General features: G+C 36.1%; 1 protein-coding gene across 1 annotated transcript in view; it reads left to right on the top strand.

Moving 5' to 3' along the window:
- The window catches only part of LOC115415336 (protein broad-minded-like), a 178913-nt gene extending 164516 nt beyond the window's left edge, over positions 1-14397 (top strand). The window contains 2 exon segments of the mRNA XM_030128871.1: positions 7688-7876; positions 14246-14397. Coding sequence (XP_029984731.1) covers positions 7688-7876; positions 14246-14365 — 309 coding nt within the window. The 3' untranslated portion in view covers positions 14366-14397.
- The last annotated feature ends 7318 nt before the right edge of the window (positions 14398-21715 follow it).

Genomic DNA, 21715 nt, shown 5'->3' with positions numbered 1-21715 from the left:
TGTTCATGTTATTTTTTTCAGTTTGTTCATGTTATTTTTTCAGTTTGTTCATGTTATTTTTTCAGTTTGTTCATGTTATTTTTTCTGTTTGGTCGTTATTTTTTCAGTTTGTTCATGTTATTTTTTTCAGTTTGTTCATGTTATTTTTTTCAGTTTGTTCATGTTATTTTTTTCAGTTTGTTCATGTTATTTTTTCAGTTTGTTCATGTTATTTTTTCTGTTTGGTCGTTATTTTTTCAGTTTGTTCATGTTATTTTTTCAGTTCATGTTATTTTTTCAGTTTGTTCATGTTATTTTTTCAGTTCATGTTATTTTTTCAGTTCATGTTATTTTTTCAGTTTGTTCATGTTATTTTTTTCAGTTTGTTCATGTTATTCACATCTTTTGAAAGGGTAGTTCGCAGATGCAAACCTGTTCATCGTGTAAATTTACTTTTTTCGCTCTAAAACAGAGAAAACTTTGGAGTTGGCATCATTTGTATATTATTTTACTGGTTCGGTCCGTTTCAGATCATATTTAGCAGAATGTGGAACTGAACTAAAGTGAGTTGGACAGTCCTGCACTAGTGCCTGATTATAGAACAGGAACTTGAACAGAATCTTACACTGTATTCGTCTGAGGGGGATTAAAAGGTCACAGGACGTTCTGTTTAAGTGTAAAACGTGGACTCCACCCGTCGTCAACCTGCAGCGTTTAAGTTGTCGTTTATGAACTGAGTCGTCGTTTACGGCCTCTAATCCACTTTATTTCCCACTTCAGCTGTAGTTAGGGCCGTTCGGTGTGTTTCCCTCAGTAACGGTCCTTTTATGGTCTGAGCCAGAGTTCACTCAGAGGACGCACCGCATTAGTTTAGATTACAACCTTTAATTTAATACGAAGGAGTGAATATTTTCTTTCAGTTATGCACAAAACACATACATACAAAAAACAAAGATAAAAATAACACTATTGGTAATTAAAAAAGGCAGAAGCTGACGCTACAGTCGTATTTCTGCTGCTTCTACTCCACACCTGAAGTTTCCGCAGATAAAACATTCACACAAATTCGTCTACGTTCAGTTTCTTCAGTCACGTACACGTCATCGTACGTTCACAGCCCTGGAGAATCGGATAACTTAGAGCTTTTTTAAAACTGGACAGCGAGCAACACAGTTCGACTTCATCCTTCAACTGGTTCCAGAATTTGACACCGACAACAGAAACACAGACATACTTACCCCCGCAGGACGGACTGTGACCGCTTAGCTGTGTGTGTTTGTGTGTGTTTGTTTGTGTGTGTGTGTGTTTGTTTGTTTGTTTGTTTGTGTGTTTGTTTGTTAGCAGGATAACTCAAAAAGTTATGGACAGATTTTCATGAAATTTTCAGGAATTGTTGATACTGACACAAGGAAGAAATGATTACATTTTATTGGTGATGGGGGGATCTGTCTTGGTGGAGGTCTGCGCTCTCTGAGTGCTTTTCTTGTTAACGTTTATTCTTCCTTTACATGTTTCAAACACAAACATTCCTCTTAAATTATAATTCCTTTCTCTTAACTTAAAATGTTTTCTGAACACAAACAGGAAGATTTTTACTTTTAGCTCAAAACATAATTTCCATTGTTTTTAAATATACAATATCAAAAAATTTTAATAAACCAGATTCTACAAAAAAGTGGATGACTTGATTGAAGATAACCAGCTTTATTCCTGACTAAGCTGTTTTTGGAGTTTAATTATCAGGTCTGTATTAGTTTTATTCACATTGCCCCATATTTCACAGTCGGACATGTATAGTCATTTTTAAAACTCAACAGCGAGCTCCACAATTTCACTTCATCCTTCAACTGGTTCCAGAATTTGACACCAGTAACAGAAACACAGACATATTTACCTCCACCAGGAAGGATTGGGATCACTTTGCTTTGTGTGTGTGCTTGCTTGTTTGTTTGTTTGTGTATTTGTTTGTTTGTTAGTTTGATTGTTAGCAACTTTAGTGTAAAACTCTTCCACCCATCTTTCCCAGATCTTCCCCACAGATAGGCCTAGGCCCTGGGACCAACCCAGTCCATTTTGGTCCCAGTAGGCCAAAGTTCAAGGTCACAACATCTACAGTTTTCCATCTGTCATCATCGAGACATTTTCCAAATTCATGAAAAATTCAAAACGACTCCGATTCTCCTCCAGTTGGATCCACCTGTAGCTTAGAACAATCTCTTGTATCTGGAACTAAATTGTCCACATCCACTGTGGAATGTGGACTCTGTGGACATTTACACTGAACACTGAAAATCCCATTTACACACATTTAAAATTAGAACTCAACTAATATTGATGTGAATTAAATCTAATTGGACAGACACATGACTGGGACCAAGCTGCGACTGTTTCTGCTGAATGGAACAACCTGGAAACTGTGGAATTTAAACCGAAAGAGTGGATCCACACATGCACACTGTTCAGGGTGAAGGAGGAGGTTTACGTTCTCTGAACACTGGTTAAATATACAATATCAAAAACATGTAATAAACCAGATTCTACAAAAAGTGGATGACTTATTGAAGATAACCAGCTGTATTCATGACTAATAGCTTTTTTTTGGAGTTTAATTATCAGGTCTATATTAGTTTTATACACATTGCCCCATATTTCACACAGTCAGACATGTATAATATAATATAAATATAATATAATATAAATATAATATAATATAAATATACGGTAATATAATATAATATAAATATAGTAATAATATAATATAATATAAATACACGGTAATATAATATAATATAATATAATATAATATATATAATATGATGGAAGTTGAACTAACAACACCTTGAAGACCAAACAGCTTCATTTGGGCCTCGTTTAGAATCTGAAATCAAAGCAGTCGCAGAAATTCAAGACGATAGTTTGTCGAATTTAATGCAGCGCTTTTGTGTGTGTGTGTTTAATTAAAGTCTAAAAGGGGACGGTTAATGCCTGAGTGTGTGTTTGAATAACAGACGTTTGTTTTCGCAGCCGTTGGATAAAAAAATCTCATTAATGACGTCGATGAGAAACTTTAAAGAGGATGAAGAGCTGCGTCTGTTCCCTTCAGTGACTTTGTTTTGTTTTTGTTTTTTTTTCTCTTTCGTTTCAACTTGACTCGTCTCTAAAAATAGTTCTTTGTCGCTGATCGGACTCAGAAGTGTGTTCCCTGTGTTCTGCGTTCTAATGCTAACGTTCTGACGCTGCTCTGGTTCAAAGGCAGAGGCAGAACAGGAGTCTCACCTCCAAACCTTCGGCCGTTTGATCCGCTTTTCGGAGACGCCGCCGTGAACGTTCCGACAGCGGGGGTTCTCATAAGGCTCGCCCCCTTCGCGTCGAACATCTGAACTGGTTTCCACGGTAACATTCAGCTTGTCTTTAAGTGGATAATGGGCCGGTTTTCTGTCAGAAACTCGGACGTCTGTAGTTTGAGCCGGGAAACCCTGACGAAACTGCAACAGACGAAGCTTTAACACCACTGACATTTGTACAGAAGACGGAGGATCTGTTCGACAAAGGAAAAACTGAGGTTCTACTGTTTCTACCAAACATACAGGATGTGGACAAAAGTATGTGGACACGTTGGATTCACCGAATGGTCGTAACTAAAGCTGGAATTAGGAAATAACAATAATAATAATAATAATAATAATAATAATAATAATAATAAATAAATAAAGCTGTAAACACTAGTCGCTTTTCCACTGACCCTCAAACTGCATGAATATAACTCAACTAAAAATGTACCTAATGGAAAAACGACAATTTTGCTAAACCCCGAATTTTTCGATTAAAAGTTTTTGTGATGGTGAGAGGTGGTTTTTCAGGCGTACCGTAATTGGTATATCACACAAAACTGCAAAGGAAAGACCTTTTTCTGCAGCTAGTCATATGAATTAAAAAAAAACAACAAAAAAACAGATCAACATCATATTTACGTTCATGTTTATGGATTGACTTCTTGTGTCATCATGTGATAATAAATAAACAAATCATCACATTTGTGATTTAATGGAAAAACCGACATTACGCACTTCTGTTTTTTAGGACATTTAGTAAATATTGATAAAGTTTTGCGCAGATGTCCAATGGAAAAGCCACTAATGAAAACTGAGTATTCTAGTGTTTCTACTAAACATACAGTATGTGGACAAAAGTATGTGGACACGTTGGATTCACCGAATGGTCGTAACTAAAGCTGGAATTAGGAAATAAAGTGGATTAGAGGATATAAACAGTAGTTGATTTTCCATTGACCCTCCAATTGCGCGAATATAACTTGCGCATAAAAATTTACCAAATGGAAAAATGACAATTTCGCGAAAACTCAAGTTTTTCGATGAAAGTTTTTGTGCTGGCAATGTAGCGCAAATGGTATATTACGCAAAACTGCAATGGAAAGACCTTTTTGCACAACTAGTCACAAAAAAAAAAAAAAAAACGGATGCTGATGGATGTTACAACAAGAGAAGAAGAATTTAACAGAAACATGTCGTGGTACATGTGGACACACCAGGAAACCCAATCATTTTTAAATTTCGTACGAGATAGAAGGTTAACGAGCATTCTAGATTCAAAACAGCAGATATTTACTGTACATTCAACACCATGTTTCTGGAATGACTTCTCTTGTCATCTCAAGATAATAAATAAATCGTTGCATTTGTGATTTAATGGAAAAAAACAAAAACAACTTCATGCACTTCGGTTTTTGACGTTTAGTAAATATCGGTAAAATTTTGTGCATTTGTCCAATGGAAAAGCGACTTCTCTGTCTCTCCGGAAGACAGACATGATCCAAACCAAGGTTATCGTTAATGAAAACGAACGAAATGACGAAAACTAGAATTGAAAAAACGTTTTTGTTAACTGAAATAAATAAAAACTATAATTAAAATTAAAAAAAAAAAACAAAACGATAACTAACTGAAACTGTCTTGTGTGTTTACAAAACTAACTAAAACGGATAAAAATTATGGATAAAATTCCCTTTGTTTTTGTCAATGTCGGATTGATACGAAATCGATTTATTTCCCTCAAGCAATTTTAGCTGGTGGCACCATACGACACTTGACGGTCGGTCAGTTTACTCGGGCTCCGGGCTTGTTGTTTTTCTGTGCACATTGTCTAGTTAACTATCACTAATTAAAAAAAAAAAAAAAAAAAAGTTGTCGTCTTCTGGTCCCCACTCTACCTGGAAACATGGAGACTAAAGTTGGGAGAAAGCAGCAGAGTCCTGTCTGGGATTTATTTGAATACGACGACAGAGAAGAAGAGAAAAGAGACCACTGAACTAAAACTAAGCATTTAGAAAATAACAAAAACTAATAAAAATTAGCAAACCTGCTCTAAAAACGAATTAAAACTGAATTAGAGAAAAAAGAAAAAAAGTCTAAACTAAATAAAACTAGAAGCACTCAGAGAGCGCAGACCTCCGCCAAGGCTGATCAGTGGCCCCCCCCATGGGCCCCCCCACCCCCAATCCCCACCAAAATTTAATCATTTCTTCCTTATCCCATTTCCAACAAACCCTGAAAATTTCATCCAAATCTGTCCAGAACTTTTTGAGTTATGTTGCACACTAACGGACAGACAAACAAACAAACAGACAAACAAACAGACAAACAAACAAACAAACAAACAAACAAACAGACAAACAAACCCTGGCAAAAACATAACCTCCTTGGCGGAGGTAACTAAACTAGAATGAAAAATCCAAACTATTAGAACCATGATCCAACCCTCTGCGTCTGAACTAAATGTACGTTTTTGGTTTTCGTTAAATCCTGCTGGAACAAACTGAAACCTAAAACCTTAGGCCCTGGCTGCTGTGACTCCTTCAGTCCTTCTGTGGGTGAACATCCCAGCTCTCATAGAAACATTAACATGCATCTGCTGCTGTCTGCGTCCCCTGATCCCACCGCAATATCTGAACCTGTGAACACTGAGGATCTGATTTCACAAACATTCATTTACAAAAGGACGAGGAGGTCCAATCAGAGGCGGACCCAGTGAACAGGCTTCAGAAACAAACCACGGACTCATCAGCACTAATGAACTGAAACCTTCATGTACACGCATGAGCGGAAAAACCCCACATGTAAGCTGAAGTCTAAAGTCAGTTCATCTGTGGACACGAGGACCAATCTGTCAGACTTAAAGTCTTTTATTGCCTCAGTTTTTACCACTTAGACACTGTTTTGTTGGGATTTTTCATAGTTTTTATAAGTAAAAGTAGAAAATTAAAACAAACCTGAGTTAGTTTGACACAAAAACACTTTAATATTTACAGTTTTGACTTCATTCTTTCAACTAAAACTATAATGAAGAGATAAAATATTAAGAAGAGGAACAGGTCTCATACTGACAGAAGGAAAAGACCTGCATTAAAGTTCACTGTAGACGCATCAACTCATCCAGATTATAGACTTTTATATAAAGATAGACTTTTATTTATTACTTTGTGTATTGTTGGATTTTTTAACCTTTATTCTGCATATTTTGCACTTTATCCTATTGTGGGATTAATCAAGTTTTATCTTATGACATCAATTAAACAAAACAAAAATGTACATGTATTTTTTCCCAGAATTCCACAGTGAAGTTCCTCTGACATTTTCATCCTCAAATGTATTCAGTGTAAACCTTAAACCCTCTGTTTTACAACCCAGTAACTGGTTAGAGAGGAGAAAAAAACAAAAAACAACTGATCAAACCTAAATAGAGTTTAGACAAATGTCAGCGTCACAGATGGACAACAAAAGCAAATATCAAATTAAACATTTTTATTTCAATTATCAATATCATATACATTTATTTACAATATTTACAACATACAAATAATATTAACATTATATTCAAGTGTATTTTGTATAGATATATGCATTTATTAATTTTAAACAGTGTTTAGAATATGACCTAAATAATATAATAGTCAAATATCAATATATTTGGAATAAATGTAGTTTATTTCTAAGAGTTTATAAAATGAACCCAGAATGACAGCACTAAACTCATTTTACAAACATTCACACTCAGAAAACTACTCACATTTTTTTCCCTGGAAATACAGGTTTGGTGTAGATGATTGTACTTTAGTTTTTTTGGACCAGATGTTAACCTTCCCTTGACTCCACCCATCAACCCATGAACAACCTGACGTCAGAGAAATAAGTGTCATTTGAATAATATTCTGTCTGTTATTAAATGTTTAGTGTGTTTGCAGATCCACGTCTCTCTTTTTGCACATGTTGAAATGATAAATGACGTTTAAATTGCATAATTCGGTTGTATTCGCTCTTATTTTTCTTGAGAGATTTCAGGTTGTTCATGGTTTTCTTTAAAAAAAAAAGTGAAAAACATGAACAATAACTGTATCTTTACCAGTACTGTAAATGTTCTGTGTATTTGTAGATCCACTGTGATCTGGTATGAACATGTAGATGATAAACGGAGGCAGAATGTTTGAAAATGACACATACTGTTCATGTTATTCACATGTTTTAAAGAATAGTTTGTAGATGTAAATATTTTTATGTTTTTTTCCACTCTAAAATATAGGGAACATTTCAGAGTTGTCATTTTTTATGGTTTATTATGTTATTATTTTACTTCAGATCTGATTTGGTGCTACATAGTGTTTTTCTGTTCATGTGTTTGTGGTGGCTGTTGTCAGATGTGCCTCCACTGGTTGACCCAGTGCTTCTGGAACTACCTGGACTGGTCCCAGATCTGCCTCTACGTGTCCACCTGTGCGTTAATGGGCCCAGACTACCAGGTCTACATGTGTGTGGCCGTCTTCAAACACCTGCAGCCGCAAATCCTCCAGAAGACCCAGTCCCAGGAGCTGCAGGTCCACCTCAAGGTCAGTCCACGTCTGCGCTGACTTAAAGACGTCACCTGGACTTTAGATGAAACACTGAGCTTTATTTAACCCTTAGATGACTGAGGACCCTCCACTGCAGCTGAAACAGGTTACAGTCACCCTGTTAACATCAGTGTGTTTTATGACACTTTTATCAGTTTGTCATGTTTAAAAGAATCAGATGTGTTATATTTTGGTCCGTTTTTTCGTTAACATTTTTAACTATTTTGAAGTTTTGAAAAGTAAAGTATAAGTAGTAGAACAGCAGTAGAACAATGTCAACATCCATTTAGTGAGTGAGTCATTTGTTCTTGCTACAGAATGAAGCAAACTATATATATATATATATATATATATATATGTATATGTATATATATTATATATATGTATATATATGTATATATATATATGTATATATGTAGGTATATATATATGTATATGTATATATATGTATATATGTGTGTATATATATATATATATGTGTGTGTATATGTATATATATGTATATATATATATATATATATATATATATATATATGTATGTATGTATATATATATATATATATATATATATATATATATATATATATATGTCACAGTAGAGATTGAAATCCAGTAGGATTCCTAATCCTACTAGGACAGATAGTAATTTTAGTAAGACATTAGGATCTGAAGATTGGAATTCCTATCTGTCCTAGGAGAATTTACAATCCTACTAGGACAGATTGTAATTCTATTTGGAAGTGGGATCTGAAGATTGGAATTTTGGAATTTCAGTCTGTCCTACAATTTCGCCATCACCATTCCAGCTGAATTCTTTTCATATCTTAGATCCAGTATATGGCCCTTAGGTCAGTACACATTGTAACCAGGATGCCAGCTGTCCTATCTGGTCCAACCTTATTCAGTGGCCGTTTGTAACTGTCATTGGTATGTAAATGACACACATTTGTATTCAGAAATCGGTAGAATTTCAAAAACGTACCTGTAAACAACCCGTTGCCATGGCAACATACAATTTTAGTATTATCTAATTGTTGCCAAGCCATTCAGAAAATGTACGATGTTAAAGTTGGCATTGGCATTTTGCTGCCCCCTGGTCTAGATGGTAGGGTTAAAAGTCAAAGAAACAACAATATTCTTACAAACCATGATTTTATTCAGAATTTACACAGACTTTGAATCTAATATTCTATAGCTAAGCTTCAAAGACTTTTTCTAAGACTTAAATGTGCTGCATACTACTCACTAGTTAAGTGACAATAACCTTAGTCTATAGTACTAACTTCAGAGGTTTTGTCAGTTATTTTTCTAATACTTAAATGTGCTACATACGACTCAATAGTGACACTAACGTTAGTCTACAGCTAACTTCAAAATTTCAAACAAGTAATACTACAAAGGTTTTTCCTTACACTGATATAGATATGAAAGATATGAAAATAATTCAGCTGGAATAGTGATGGTGAAATTGTATGCTTACCTATGCTGAAACTGACTGGAATTTTGGCTGTGAAATGATTCAGTCTATTTTCCATACATTTTGATATAATCTGACATTCTCCTAATAGAATTTGAGATTGTCCTGACAGAATTCTTACATTTTTTGCCGTATTTTTCCAATCTTCAGATCCCACTTCCAAATAGAATTACAATCTGTCCTAGTAGGATTGTAAATTCTCCTAGGACAGATTGGAATTCCAATCTTCAGATCCTAATGTCCTGTAGGATTTTAGTTTGTCCTAGGACAAACTAAAATTTCAATCTGTCCTAGTAGGATTAGGAATCCTACTGGATTTCAGTCTCTACTGTGACATACACATAAGCTAAAATTTGCTTAGAGGTCTTGTTGTTTTGTATCCCAGACCCGTTAGAAAAGAACGACCTGAGTTCAACGTGTCCAGTTTATTTTCAGACACAGGGTTCATGTCTTTTGGGTCAGACCTGGACTGACCTGAACCACTCTCACATAATGAACACATTAAACTTGTACAAGTCCCCCCCCCCCCAGCCGGTCCAGGTCTTCCAGTCCTGGTCTCAGATCTACAGGAACAGTTTCAGTGTGACGGCGCTCACACCAGCGTCCTTCACTTCAGCTGAAGAAAAGAAGGTTTATGTGAGGAGTGGGTTCTAATGAGCCATGGTGGGTCTGACTGTGGACCTGCAGGAAGAACAACATGTGGACCAGGGGCTCGACTGAGACAGACCTGGGATTACAGACACACAAGTTAAATATACTGACACCCACCGACTGTAGGAGACACAGAAGTAATAAAGTACACAAGGACTGGGCTCAGTTTGGCAGAAACATACTGCCGACCTACTTAGTTACTTACCTACTTAGTAACTGACTGACCTACCTATTGACTTACTTACCTAATTACTTAGTGACTGACCTACCTATTGACTTTGTTACTTACCTACTTAGTGACTGACTGACTGACCTACCTAATTACTTACTTATCTAATTAGTAACTGACTGACCTACCTATATACTTTGTTACTTACCTACTTAGTTACTTACCTACCTAATTACTTATCTAATTAGTGACTGACTGACCTACTTATTGACTTTGTTACTTATCGACTGACTGACTGACCTACCTATATACTTTGTTACTTACTTACCTAATTACTTAGTGACTGACCTACTTATTGACTTTGTTACTTACCTACTTAGTAACTGACCTACCTATTGACTTACCTACCTAATTACTTTGTTACTTACTTACCTACTTAGTGACTGACTGACTGACCTACCTATTGACTTTGTTACTTACTTACCTAATTACTTAGTTACTTCGTGACTGACCTACTTATTGACTTTGTTACTTACCTACCTAATTAGTGACTGACTGACCTACCTATTGACTTAGTTACTGACCTACCTAATTAGTAGTGATGTGACATCTATGACTGAATCGAATCTTTTGAACGAACGATGGGAAGTGAGTCTTTGTGCAGAGCCGTTCCTTCAGTTTCCACACAGTCTGTTCTGGTTCTGAGGTCGTCACTACAGTTCAGCTGGGTCAGGAACTGCACTCATTAGTCTCTGTTGTGTTTTGTGCAGTTTTCTCCGTATGTTTCCACACATTTATTGTTCTTGTTTTGAGGAGAATAAAATGGTATTTCATTAGAAAATGTTGTATTTTCTTCTTCATTTTTCGCCTACAGACTAGTCCACATAACGTACCGTCATGTTTTTGGTCAAATATGTCACATATTTAACCCACACTGAACTAACGATTCTTTTTTACGGTAAGATAATATTTACTGCCGCACCAATTAAACACCTTTAAAATGGAATGTCAGTCATCACATGTAGCCTGTTTAGTCATTAAAACAGTGGTGTTTCAAATAAATGCAAAAAACATAAAGAGCCAGTCTGTTGAACGACTCTTTTCAGTGAACGACTCTTTTCAGTGAACGACTCCCTTCAAAGAGCCAACAGTCCCATCACTACTAATTATCCTTTTAATCCATGGACTCCTTCAAACTAAACTCATTCCTTTTTGACTCAGTTTAAATCAGAATAAACTTTGGTTTCATTGGTTCTTCATTATTTCTCAAACACTATACATTTAATTTTAAAGTCAGTTACTGTTAATTATAAAGTGACTGAGCTCCTGTCACTTGTTTAAACAGGTCTGATACAAACCCATTGATTTATTGTATTTTAAACTGTTTTTTTTTTTTTGTTCCTCGGTCTGTGAAAAGTGCTGTATAAATAAAAGGACTCACAGTGTTTGTGGATCCCTGTGGTCGGTGATTCTCAGTCTTTGTTTGTTTATGATCGGCTCTGGTGACACTAGAATCAAACACAAACAGAAAATTCACCAAATATTAGAATTCATCATATTAAAGGATACAATACACCAATATGTTTGTTTTATCCAAGTGACAAATACATTTAGTCAAATCAAAGTTTCTTACTGATATTTTCTAAACAGACGTTTGACTTTGGACCGGCTCTGGTCTGGATAACGACTCTGAATCCTGTTGTTTTTTTGTTTTTTTTTCTCTTAATTGACGCTGCTTTCGCCACCGTGTTCAAAATGTGGCATAAAAGTGAAGAAATCCATCTAACATTGAGGAAGAATTAGGAAAATTCATCATTTCATAACATTCATTACCCTGTATTTATTCTGTTCACCCTCAAAAACCAAAAAACACATCTACTGATCTAAACTGTTTAATACATGTCAATAATTGGTGTAAAATATAGTTTTACCTCAATTATTCATAGGGTAAAATGTACAAATGTTGTAAAATTAGAATAAAATAAGGAAAATACTTTAAAAATAAGGGAAAAATGAACCAAAAAAACATGAATTGTGGCATAAAAGTGAAGAAATCCTTCTAAATTGAGAAAAAAAACACTGCAAAATATTTGAAAAATGAAAAAATTTATCCATTTCATTTCCTGTATTTAGTCTGACCCTAAAAACCAAAACCATCTACTGAGCTGAACTGTTAGGAGTCATTAGATCCATGGAGGTTCAACCACCGTGTAGAAACAGGAAACTGTTCATCTGTGTTTGTGTTTATCCACTGACTCCCAGAGTACAGAACCTTTAACAGCGACATATTTAACCCTTAAACACCCAAACGTCCACCTTTAACCCTTAAACACCCGAACGTCCACCTTTAACCCTTAAACACCCAAACGTCCACCTTTAACCCTTAAACACCCAAACGTCCACCTTTAACCCTTAAACACCAAACGTCCACCTTTAACCCTTAAACACCCAAACGTCCACCTTTAACCCTTAAACACCCGAACGTCCACCTTTAACCTTTAAACACCCAAACGTCCACCTTTAACCCTTAAACACCCAAACGTCCACCTTTAACCCTTAAACACCCAAACGTCCACCTTTAACCCTTAAACACCCAAACGTCCACCTTTAACCTAAACCAGGGGTCAGCAACCTGCTGCTCTTTCATCCTCATGTTGCGGCTCTGCGTGGCTTGGGAAAATAAATTATAAGTGTCCGATTGAAGTGTATGTTACTTGTCTCAAAACGTGTATTATGTCTTCTTAAGTCAAAATTTTGAACTTCTTTCTTCAGACCTTGTGCAATTTCGGTGATCAGCATTCGCCTTCTTCAGAGACGTTTGACAGCACTTGACGTGTCAGCCGGCAGCCGGCATGCGCGGAATGCCCTGCGACACCAAAACTGCACAATATCTGAACAAAGTATTTTATTTGTGTTTGTTCGTTTGTTTAATTGTAGTTGTAAATTATAAGATTATTGTGATCTTAAAATATTAAAATAAAATTATATATATATATATATATATATATATATATATATATAGTATTATTTTTCGTCGCTCAAAATATGCGTCACACTCTCCGACAGCCCGCCAAAACGCGTACATTTATCGAGACTTTCAACCCCAGGTAGGCCGAGTATGGAGAAATCTAAGAAAAGAAAAATATCTGAGGAAAATAGAACATTTACTGATGCCAGGTGCCATGGCATGACCAAGGTGCCGCGGCACCTCGGGGCCAACGCTAGGTGCCGTGGCACTGCAGTACTATGGCTCAGTGCCAGGTGCCATGGCACCGCGGTACCAGGGCTCGGTGCCGGGTGCCGTTGAACCGCAGTGCCACTGCTCGGTGTCAGGTGCCGTGGCACTGCGGTGCCACAACTGGGTGCCATCGGTGCCGTGGCACCACCGGCACCCCGGGCCGAGGCACCACTGCGGTGCCGCCTTACCTGGCACCTATCCATGGTTACGGCGGTGCAACGTCACCTAGCGGCACCACCGAGGTGCGCCGCGGCACCAAGCCGTGGTACCGGTAAAATCGTTGTATAAGCCACAGTGTTTAAAGTGTGGGAAAAAAGTAGCGGCTTATAGTCCAGAATTTACGGTGTATATAGGCTAACATCTTCATTTCAGATGTCAAAAAGTGTTTGCGGCTCCCACTGTTGTCTTTTCCGTGGAAACCGGGTTGAAATGGCTCTTTGAGTGTGAAAGGTTGCCGACCCCTGACCTAAAGCGTCTCCTGTTGCATACCTGTTCATCCACTAACGTCCACGTCAGTTTAAACCTAGAGAACCCGTCTTGCGGCAGTGCCAGAACAGAACCAGTTTAAGGGTGAAGACACACTGAACTGACTTAATGTTAAGGTCAATTTAAGGTCAATCAAGCAGTTCAGTCATTTTTTGTCTGATAATGTTTGTTTTTATTTTCATTGTCCATATTTGAACTCATATCTGTACTTTATACTCGTGCGTCCAACATTAAAACCTACAGTGAACGTGTTCCTGTTGAACTGGACTCAGCCTGACGCTGCTGTTCAGCCGCTCTGGTTCTGCTTTCATTGTGTTCAGTGTTGTTTACCTGTTTCTCCTGCAGGAGGCGCCGATCCAGGGCTTTAAGGTCAGCCATTACATGGACTTCATGAAGGACCTGGAACGGAGCTACAGGGACCTGGTTCTGACCGACATGAGGTCCATCTGTGACCCTGAAGAATAAAGGAAAAAAAAAACAAAAAAAAAACATCAGCATCACAGGTACTTTAAGAAACAACACCTGGGTTTAACCAGCTTTAAACCAGGTTTAACCAGCTTTAAACCAGGTTTAACCAGCTTTAAACCAGGTTTAAACCAGGTTTAACCTGCTTTAACCAGTTACCTTTAACCAGCTTTAAACCAGGTTTAACCTGCTTTAAACCAGGTTTAACCCTTAGATCCATAAATGAGTTGGTTTAATTACAGTATCTTTGTGATGAAAAATAGTTTCATATTCCATAAAAACATTTCGCTGGTGTCATGAAGCTGTTGAAGACGTTGAACAGAACTTTACTGTACATGATGTAAATATATGAAAATATGAAGTGACTGTTTGTTTGTTTTTTGTTGTAACTTATTCTCCTTTTTGGCTCCGTTAAGTCAAATATTCTTTAATTATTCATAAATGTCCTTTTGTAAAATCTTTCTGGTTCTAATTAAACTGTCTCTGATTGACTCAACTGATCATCTGTTGTTTTTTATTTTAACACAAAGTAGAAGCACCTCCGCCAAGGCAGATCAGTGCCCCCCCCCCATCAAAATTTAATTATTTGTTCTTTGTGCCAGTATCAACATTTCCTGAACTTTTCATCCAAATCCATCCATAACTTTTCAGTTATCCTGCACATGGACAGACAGACCAGCGCTGACACTAACAGAACCTCCTTGGCAGAGTTAAAAACTCCAACTACATTCACTGTCCTGTAAAAAATAAACACAAACATGGAAAACAGAGAATTCAAAAAGAAAACAAGGCTCTGAACACGTGTCCTGAGGAAAAACGGTGATTACAAACTAAAAACCTCACCTGGAAACGAAAACAAAACAAAAACTGGCGCCTGAAAAGAAAAAAATAACACCTGAATAAAAGGAGAAAAAAAAAGATGCCTGAAAAAAACAAACAAAAGACTCATACAGCACCTGGAAAAAAAAAAAAAAAAGATGCCAAGCATCTTTTTTTTTTTCCAGGCGTCATTTTTTTCTTCCCAGCATAATTTTTTTTCAAAGCATCCTTTTTTTTCTTTTTAGTAGAGTTGTGTTTTAGCAACAATCTGATGATATGATACAAATCACAATTCTAGGATCACGATATAATATACCATGATACTGTTAAAACAATTTTTTTTTTTTTTTCAAAGATTATTTCCTGGAAGAATTGAATTCCACCAGAAATATGTACAAATACTAAACACATTATATTTAATCCGAACACGATCTAATGTTCTATCACAACATTTTTCTAATTCTACTTTCCAAAGGAACGAACATCTGCCTCTCAGGAAAAAGTGCTTTTAAGACGAATGAAATAACTATTATTTAATAAAACAGTGTTAAATAATAATAAGTAAGATAGAAACAAAAAAGAAAAACAAAAAAACAACAATGAACCTCCACAATATCTGCATTTGAATAAATACCTAAAAATATTGATACAGTATTGTGAAATGAAATACCGCGATATATTGCAGAACCGACATTTTCTAACACCCCTAATATTGAGGTGTTGTTTGTTTCTGTTTTTTAAATTTATTTTTAATTTTAATGTATTTTAGTTTTAATTTTTTTTTTTTTTAATTTATTTTCATTTAATTTTAATTTTTTTTTAAATCTCCTGAGCTCAGATAAAACCTTCCCTCTTCTTTTCTGTCGTTTTCCAGAACAAACTTTAAATCCATATAAAACACTCGTTTTTTTTCTCTGATTCTCTTTCATATTTCAATCCCTCACGTTTCCTTTGTTTACAGTCAGCGCTGCGGTCATGTGACCAGCCGCTGCGGTCATGTGACCAGCCCCTGTGGTCATGTGACCAGCCCCTGTGGTCATGTGACCAGCCGCTGCCGTTCGTTTGGCCTCCGCTCGTCGTTCAAACCCAAACTCTTTCATCGTCACATAATGAACCATTTATTTCAATTAGCGGCCCAAACCTCGTTAGCGGCTGCGACTCGACCTCGTCCACGTCAAACTCTGACGTTGTTCAACCTTTAGCGTCTAATCGTCTGCGGATCCATTTACGGACATTTCAAAGTGACGGCAAACAATCTGCGGCGGATAATTGGTGTTAATTAGGTTGATGAGACGATGTGGGGACGCACCTCGTTAAACCTCCTTTTATCAGCGTCAGCTTTTATCTTTATTGGCTTTTATCTGCACGCGCTCAGTCTGTTTGTAATTGTCTGTGCTTTCTTCATCATACAACTGTATGTTTATGCTTTTTTTAGTCTGAGTGGAATCTTTCCGCTCCAGTTTTGGACTTAAAAAAAAAGACTCATGAAAAAAAGAGGCCTGGAAGAAAAAAAACAGCACCCGGACAAAATAAAAGGCTTTTTTTTTTCTTTCCAGGCGTTATTTTTTGTCCTTTTCAGGCATTTTCTTCTTTTGGCTTTTTTTTTTTTTTCAGGCATTGTGTTTTTTTGGTTTTTTGGGGTTTTTTTCAGGGATTTTTTATTATTATTTTTTTCCCATGCGTCATTTTTTTCTTTTTTTCAGACAGGTTTTTTTTTCTTTTCTTCTGTTTTTTTTTTTCTTTTCCAGACATCGTTTTTTGTCCTTTTCAGGCCTTTTCTTCTTTTGCCATAGTTTTTTTTTCTTTTTCAGGCATAATGTTTAGGTTTTTTTTTTTTTAGGGATTTCTTAGTTTTTAGTTTCTTTTTTTCCCAGGCGTCATATTTTTTTTTCTTTTCAGGTGTTTTTTGTTCCTGTTTTTATCTCTCACGTCCTCAGTCTCATTTGTTATTGTCTCTGCTTTCTCGATCATACAACAGTATTTTTCTGCTTTTTTTAGTCTGATGTGAATCTTTCCGCTCCAGGAGTTTTGGACTTTTCCTTCTTATCACATTCTTTACGTCCTCTCCACTTTAGTATTAAACACACACACATTCTTTTGCTCCGTCCTCTGCAGGACTTGGTGCTTTTGTTTGCAGATTGGTCCCACTTTAGCGGGTACACATGTCATATTTGGATGGTTGTGTATTCGCTGGCCGCCGTACACCAGCAGCTTTGTGCTTCAGGGACTTTTGTATTTGCATTTCCATTTGCTATGGTCAATATTTTGCACAATGGAGGCACGTTGTTCAGCGTCTGAATGTGAATGGGACGACTTCAGGGATTAGGACTGAACACAAGACGCTGTTGTACAAGGATTATTGATACGTCTGCAGAAAACTTATCGGCCTCTTTAACATTGTACTGAAGGTTATCTTTGAAATATTACATTTAAAATGATTAAAAATGTCATATATTCTGTTTGACAGATTTAATCCATACAGACCCAGTGGGACTTCTGAGTCAGTTCTCTCTATTTAACCTTCACTTCAGTGATTTATCATCATTTATTGTAATAAATGATATTTAGTGAATTTTCAGTGAAAAGCAAGTGTTTTCCTGTCTTTATTTTCCTGATCATGTAGACGTTCAGAAAAGCTCAGATTAAAGTTGACGGTTATTTTATCAGAAACAGAGAAAACATGAAGAAAAAGTGTCTTTTTCAGGTAACTCTCTCCTCATCTGATCATAAACCCAGTGTGTCCATCCACTGTCACTGATCCAACTCCATGGGTTTGACTGGGGAATCAATGCTGTAGAAGATGACGGTGTTTTCACGGTAACTACAGAGCCTCTGAACGTCCAAATATGGTCATATCTGATGACCATGAACAGATGAATAAATGTATTTTACATAAATTATTTCCATGTTTTGATAGGATTAGTGGATCAACAGGTGTTAAACAGTTTAGATCAGTAGATGGTTTGGGTTAAAGGTGGATGTTTGGGTCTTTAAGGGTTAAAGGTCACTATACCAGTTTAAACCTTTTAAGTTTAGATCAGATTAGATTAGATTGAACTTGATTAATCCTTTGGGCAGAACCTTTGGGGAAATTGAGGTTTCAATAGCAGCACAAACACTGAATATACACAAGAAAAAAAGCAAGAAAATAACTAGAAAAAATCGGACCAATGGTCCTGGAGCTTAGCGGCCAAATTCAAAGCTTAGGTAAATGTATCCAGATCCATTTATTCTCCCCCAGTTCTGTGTATTTATTCTATTACAGAAATAGTCCATGTTTTGCTCATATTCCAATCAGATCTGGAAAAAATTCAAATTCCAACTTGATATCATTGAAACTGATTTATTGGATCGATCCACTTCCTATCTGTTCTAATGGGGAAATTTTTCAAAGTTGCACCAAATCCAGAATCAGATCCGGATCCAAATAATTTCACTAACTTTTGTTGACATCATCATACAGAAGCTGTATACCAAGTTTGAAGTCACTCAGAACTGGAGTTTAGGAGAAAAAGACGATTGGAAGTTTTGTAACGGACGACAGACGACAATAGCCCGTCAGCTGGTACGCTAAAAACTACTAAAAAAAAAAAAAAAACAGTAGTGAAAAAATGCAATTACACATTGGAAAGTACTAGTAGAAACTACACACACACACACACACACACACACACACACACACATATATATATATATATATATATATATATATATATATATACATACAGGGTGGGGAAGCAAAATGTACAATATTTTGAGGCAGGGATTGAAAGACAGTGTATGACCAATTAGTTTATTGAAAGTCATGAGAATTTATTTGCCACAAGAAAATGTCCATAATAGAAAATGTTTTTATTCTATGTGTCCTCCTTCTCTCTCAATAACTGCCTTCACACGCTTCCTGAAACTTGCCCAAGTGTTCCTCAAATATTGGGGTGACAACTTCTCCCATTCTTCTTTAATAGTATCTTCCAGACTTTCTGGTAATAGTTTTGCTCATAGTCATTCTCTTCTTTCCATTAGAAACAGTCTTTATGGACACTCCAACTATTTTTGAAATCTCCTTTGGTGTGACGAGTGCATTCAGCAAATCACACACTCTGACGTTTGCTTTCCTGATTACTCATATGGGCAAAAGTTTGTGAAAAGGTATGGATAATAGTGTTAGGTATGATTATGACATCAGTATATGTTTGGGTTCAAAACAACTGACGTAGTGTCTGCTGAGAAAAAACAACTGAATGTTCAGTGTACATTTGGCTTCCCCACCCTGTAGACTACAGATAATCCTAGTCCAGCTCTCTGCTGTGTTTATTATTGGATCTAAATGAAGGCTGGGTCTGCTTTTGGATGCAGGTGCAGGTTCTGTTCTCAGACGCTGCACTAGTTGAACTCCAGTTCCAGTTCTTCACACCCACAGTAGTACTGAAGTGGACTCCACGGTGGACTCCCTAATCCCCATCAGACCAGTCTGATCCTGATCGTCTCCTGGCACCAAACCAGGGACCGGCTGAAAAATGACTTTGGCTCAAACCTCCACATTAGATGAAAAAAAAATTGGCTCCGAAAACTGTCTTCACCAAAGCCTCGAAGGCGATCAGTAAATCTAATATTTCCTCCAAAAGCGGCTCCGTTTATGTCGTTTCCATCCACAGGACCGGGGGACAGGCCTCATTAAAGCAGACCACGTCCTAATAAAGATGAAAACCCACAGATCTGTGGCTTCAATTAACGCCACGTCTGTAATAAAACACAAACCACTGCTGCCAAACCTGACCCCACTGAGGGAAGAAGAGGAAAGGGATTCACATCAACAGAATGCATCAAACTGAAGACGGCGACTGATGGAGAATCTAAAGAAATACAACGACGACAACAAGGAACGCAAACGCAAAAGCAGACAGATGAAGAAACACACAACTAGAACTGAAACAGAATCAATAGAATCATAGAATCAATATAATACATTAATTAATAAAATCTATTACTGAAAAGAATCAATAGAAGCAAATAATCAATAGAATCTTAGAACCAAATAATAAAATAAATAGAATCCCATTATCAATCAAATCATAGAATCATATAATCAATATCACCAATAGAATCATACAATCAATCGAATCAAATAATCAATAGAATCCTCCTGTCACTGATTACAAACTCTCTTCACTATATCATGAACATTAGTGTGTCGTCTACAAACAGTGGATGAAATAATTCCAAACAAACAGATCTGAAACCAGCTGAACTGTCGAACATTATTGATCCTTTCTGTTGTATTTGTACTGTTTTAATACTTTTACTGTCAATAACAGAACTGATAAACATCACGTTAGGTGAGAAAAACTCATCTAAAACTGAGCTGCAGTAGTGATGACAGGATATTATCTATAACTAGAATTATATAGAATATTCTAACCAGATTTAATGTACATTTGTTTTACTTGTATGGATAATATTTGTTTAGTTCGTATTGGACACTTTACTTATTTTAACAGTGTTTCAATAAAATGTTTTAACATGTAAATTTATAGATAGATAGATAGATAGATAGATAGATAGATAGATAGATAGATAGATAGATAGATAGATAGATAGATAGATAGATAGATAGATAGATAGATAGATAGATAGATAGACTTTATTTTCATGGTCTCTACCAGTGACAGTTAACGTAGTACAATATAAACATATATTAGAAAATATGAAATAAGGTAAAGTAAATGAAAATAATTGCAAAAATGGATGATAAATATAATGACCTGAAATAGATATAACAAGATAAAAAAATATGAAAATAAACAAGTATAAATAGTAGCCACATAAACATGCATATATAAGACTAAAGAGGTGACGTTAAATATTTGTTAACAGAACAGAACATATATAAACACTGTATTAATATTGTACTAATATTCTGTCATAACAGTTTAGATTTGGAATGAGGCTGTAATAATATTCCATTTATAATCACAAAATCGGCCCAGTTTGAAGGAAGTACCTCAGATAAAACCTCAACAAAGACACACAGTGGAAACTGTCAGAAATAAACAATAGTAACAACATGAATCTGAATAAATCTGCTGTTTCTGTTCATGTTTGGAGTCCGATCAGAGCAGTTTCAATGACAAACACAAAAGTAGAAAACACCAAAAACTGGTCTGACTTTGATGGAATGTTTTCATTGAATGAACACATTTCCAGACAGTTGAACGACCCGACGGTCAAAAGGTTCAACAAAACAAACTTAAAACAAATGAAACCGAGAAAAGTGGAATTCACTGAAAAACAAAAGAAGAAAAAACATATTTATCTGCTGCTGCGATGGACAAAGAAAGCCGACTTTTATTATTATTATTATTATTATTATTATTATTATTATTATTATTATTATTATTATTATTATCACAGTGGATTTTCAGGTTGAATTCTTCTCAGTTCAGAGGACATTATAGATTCCATCATTAAAGAAAGTGTTGGTTTTGTTTGATTTGTTCTTCATGAAACATTAAAAAGTTAGTTGTGGTAGAA

The sequence above is a fragment of the Sphaeramia orbicularis genome, chromosome 24, assembly GCF_902148855.1.
Source record: "Sphaeramia orbicularis chromosome 24, fSphaOr1.1, whole genome shotgun sequence".
Taxonomy (NCBI): domain Eukaryota; kingdom Metazoa; phylum Chordata; class Actinopteri; order Kurtiformes; family Apogonidae; genus Sphaeramia; species Sphaeramia orbicularis.
The sequence above is the reverse complement of the archived record's forward strand: the minus strand, read 5'-3'. Positions and strand labels throughout refer to the sequence as shown.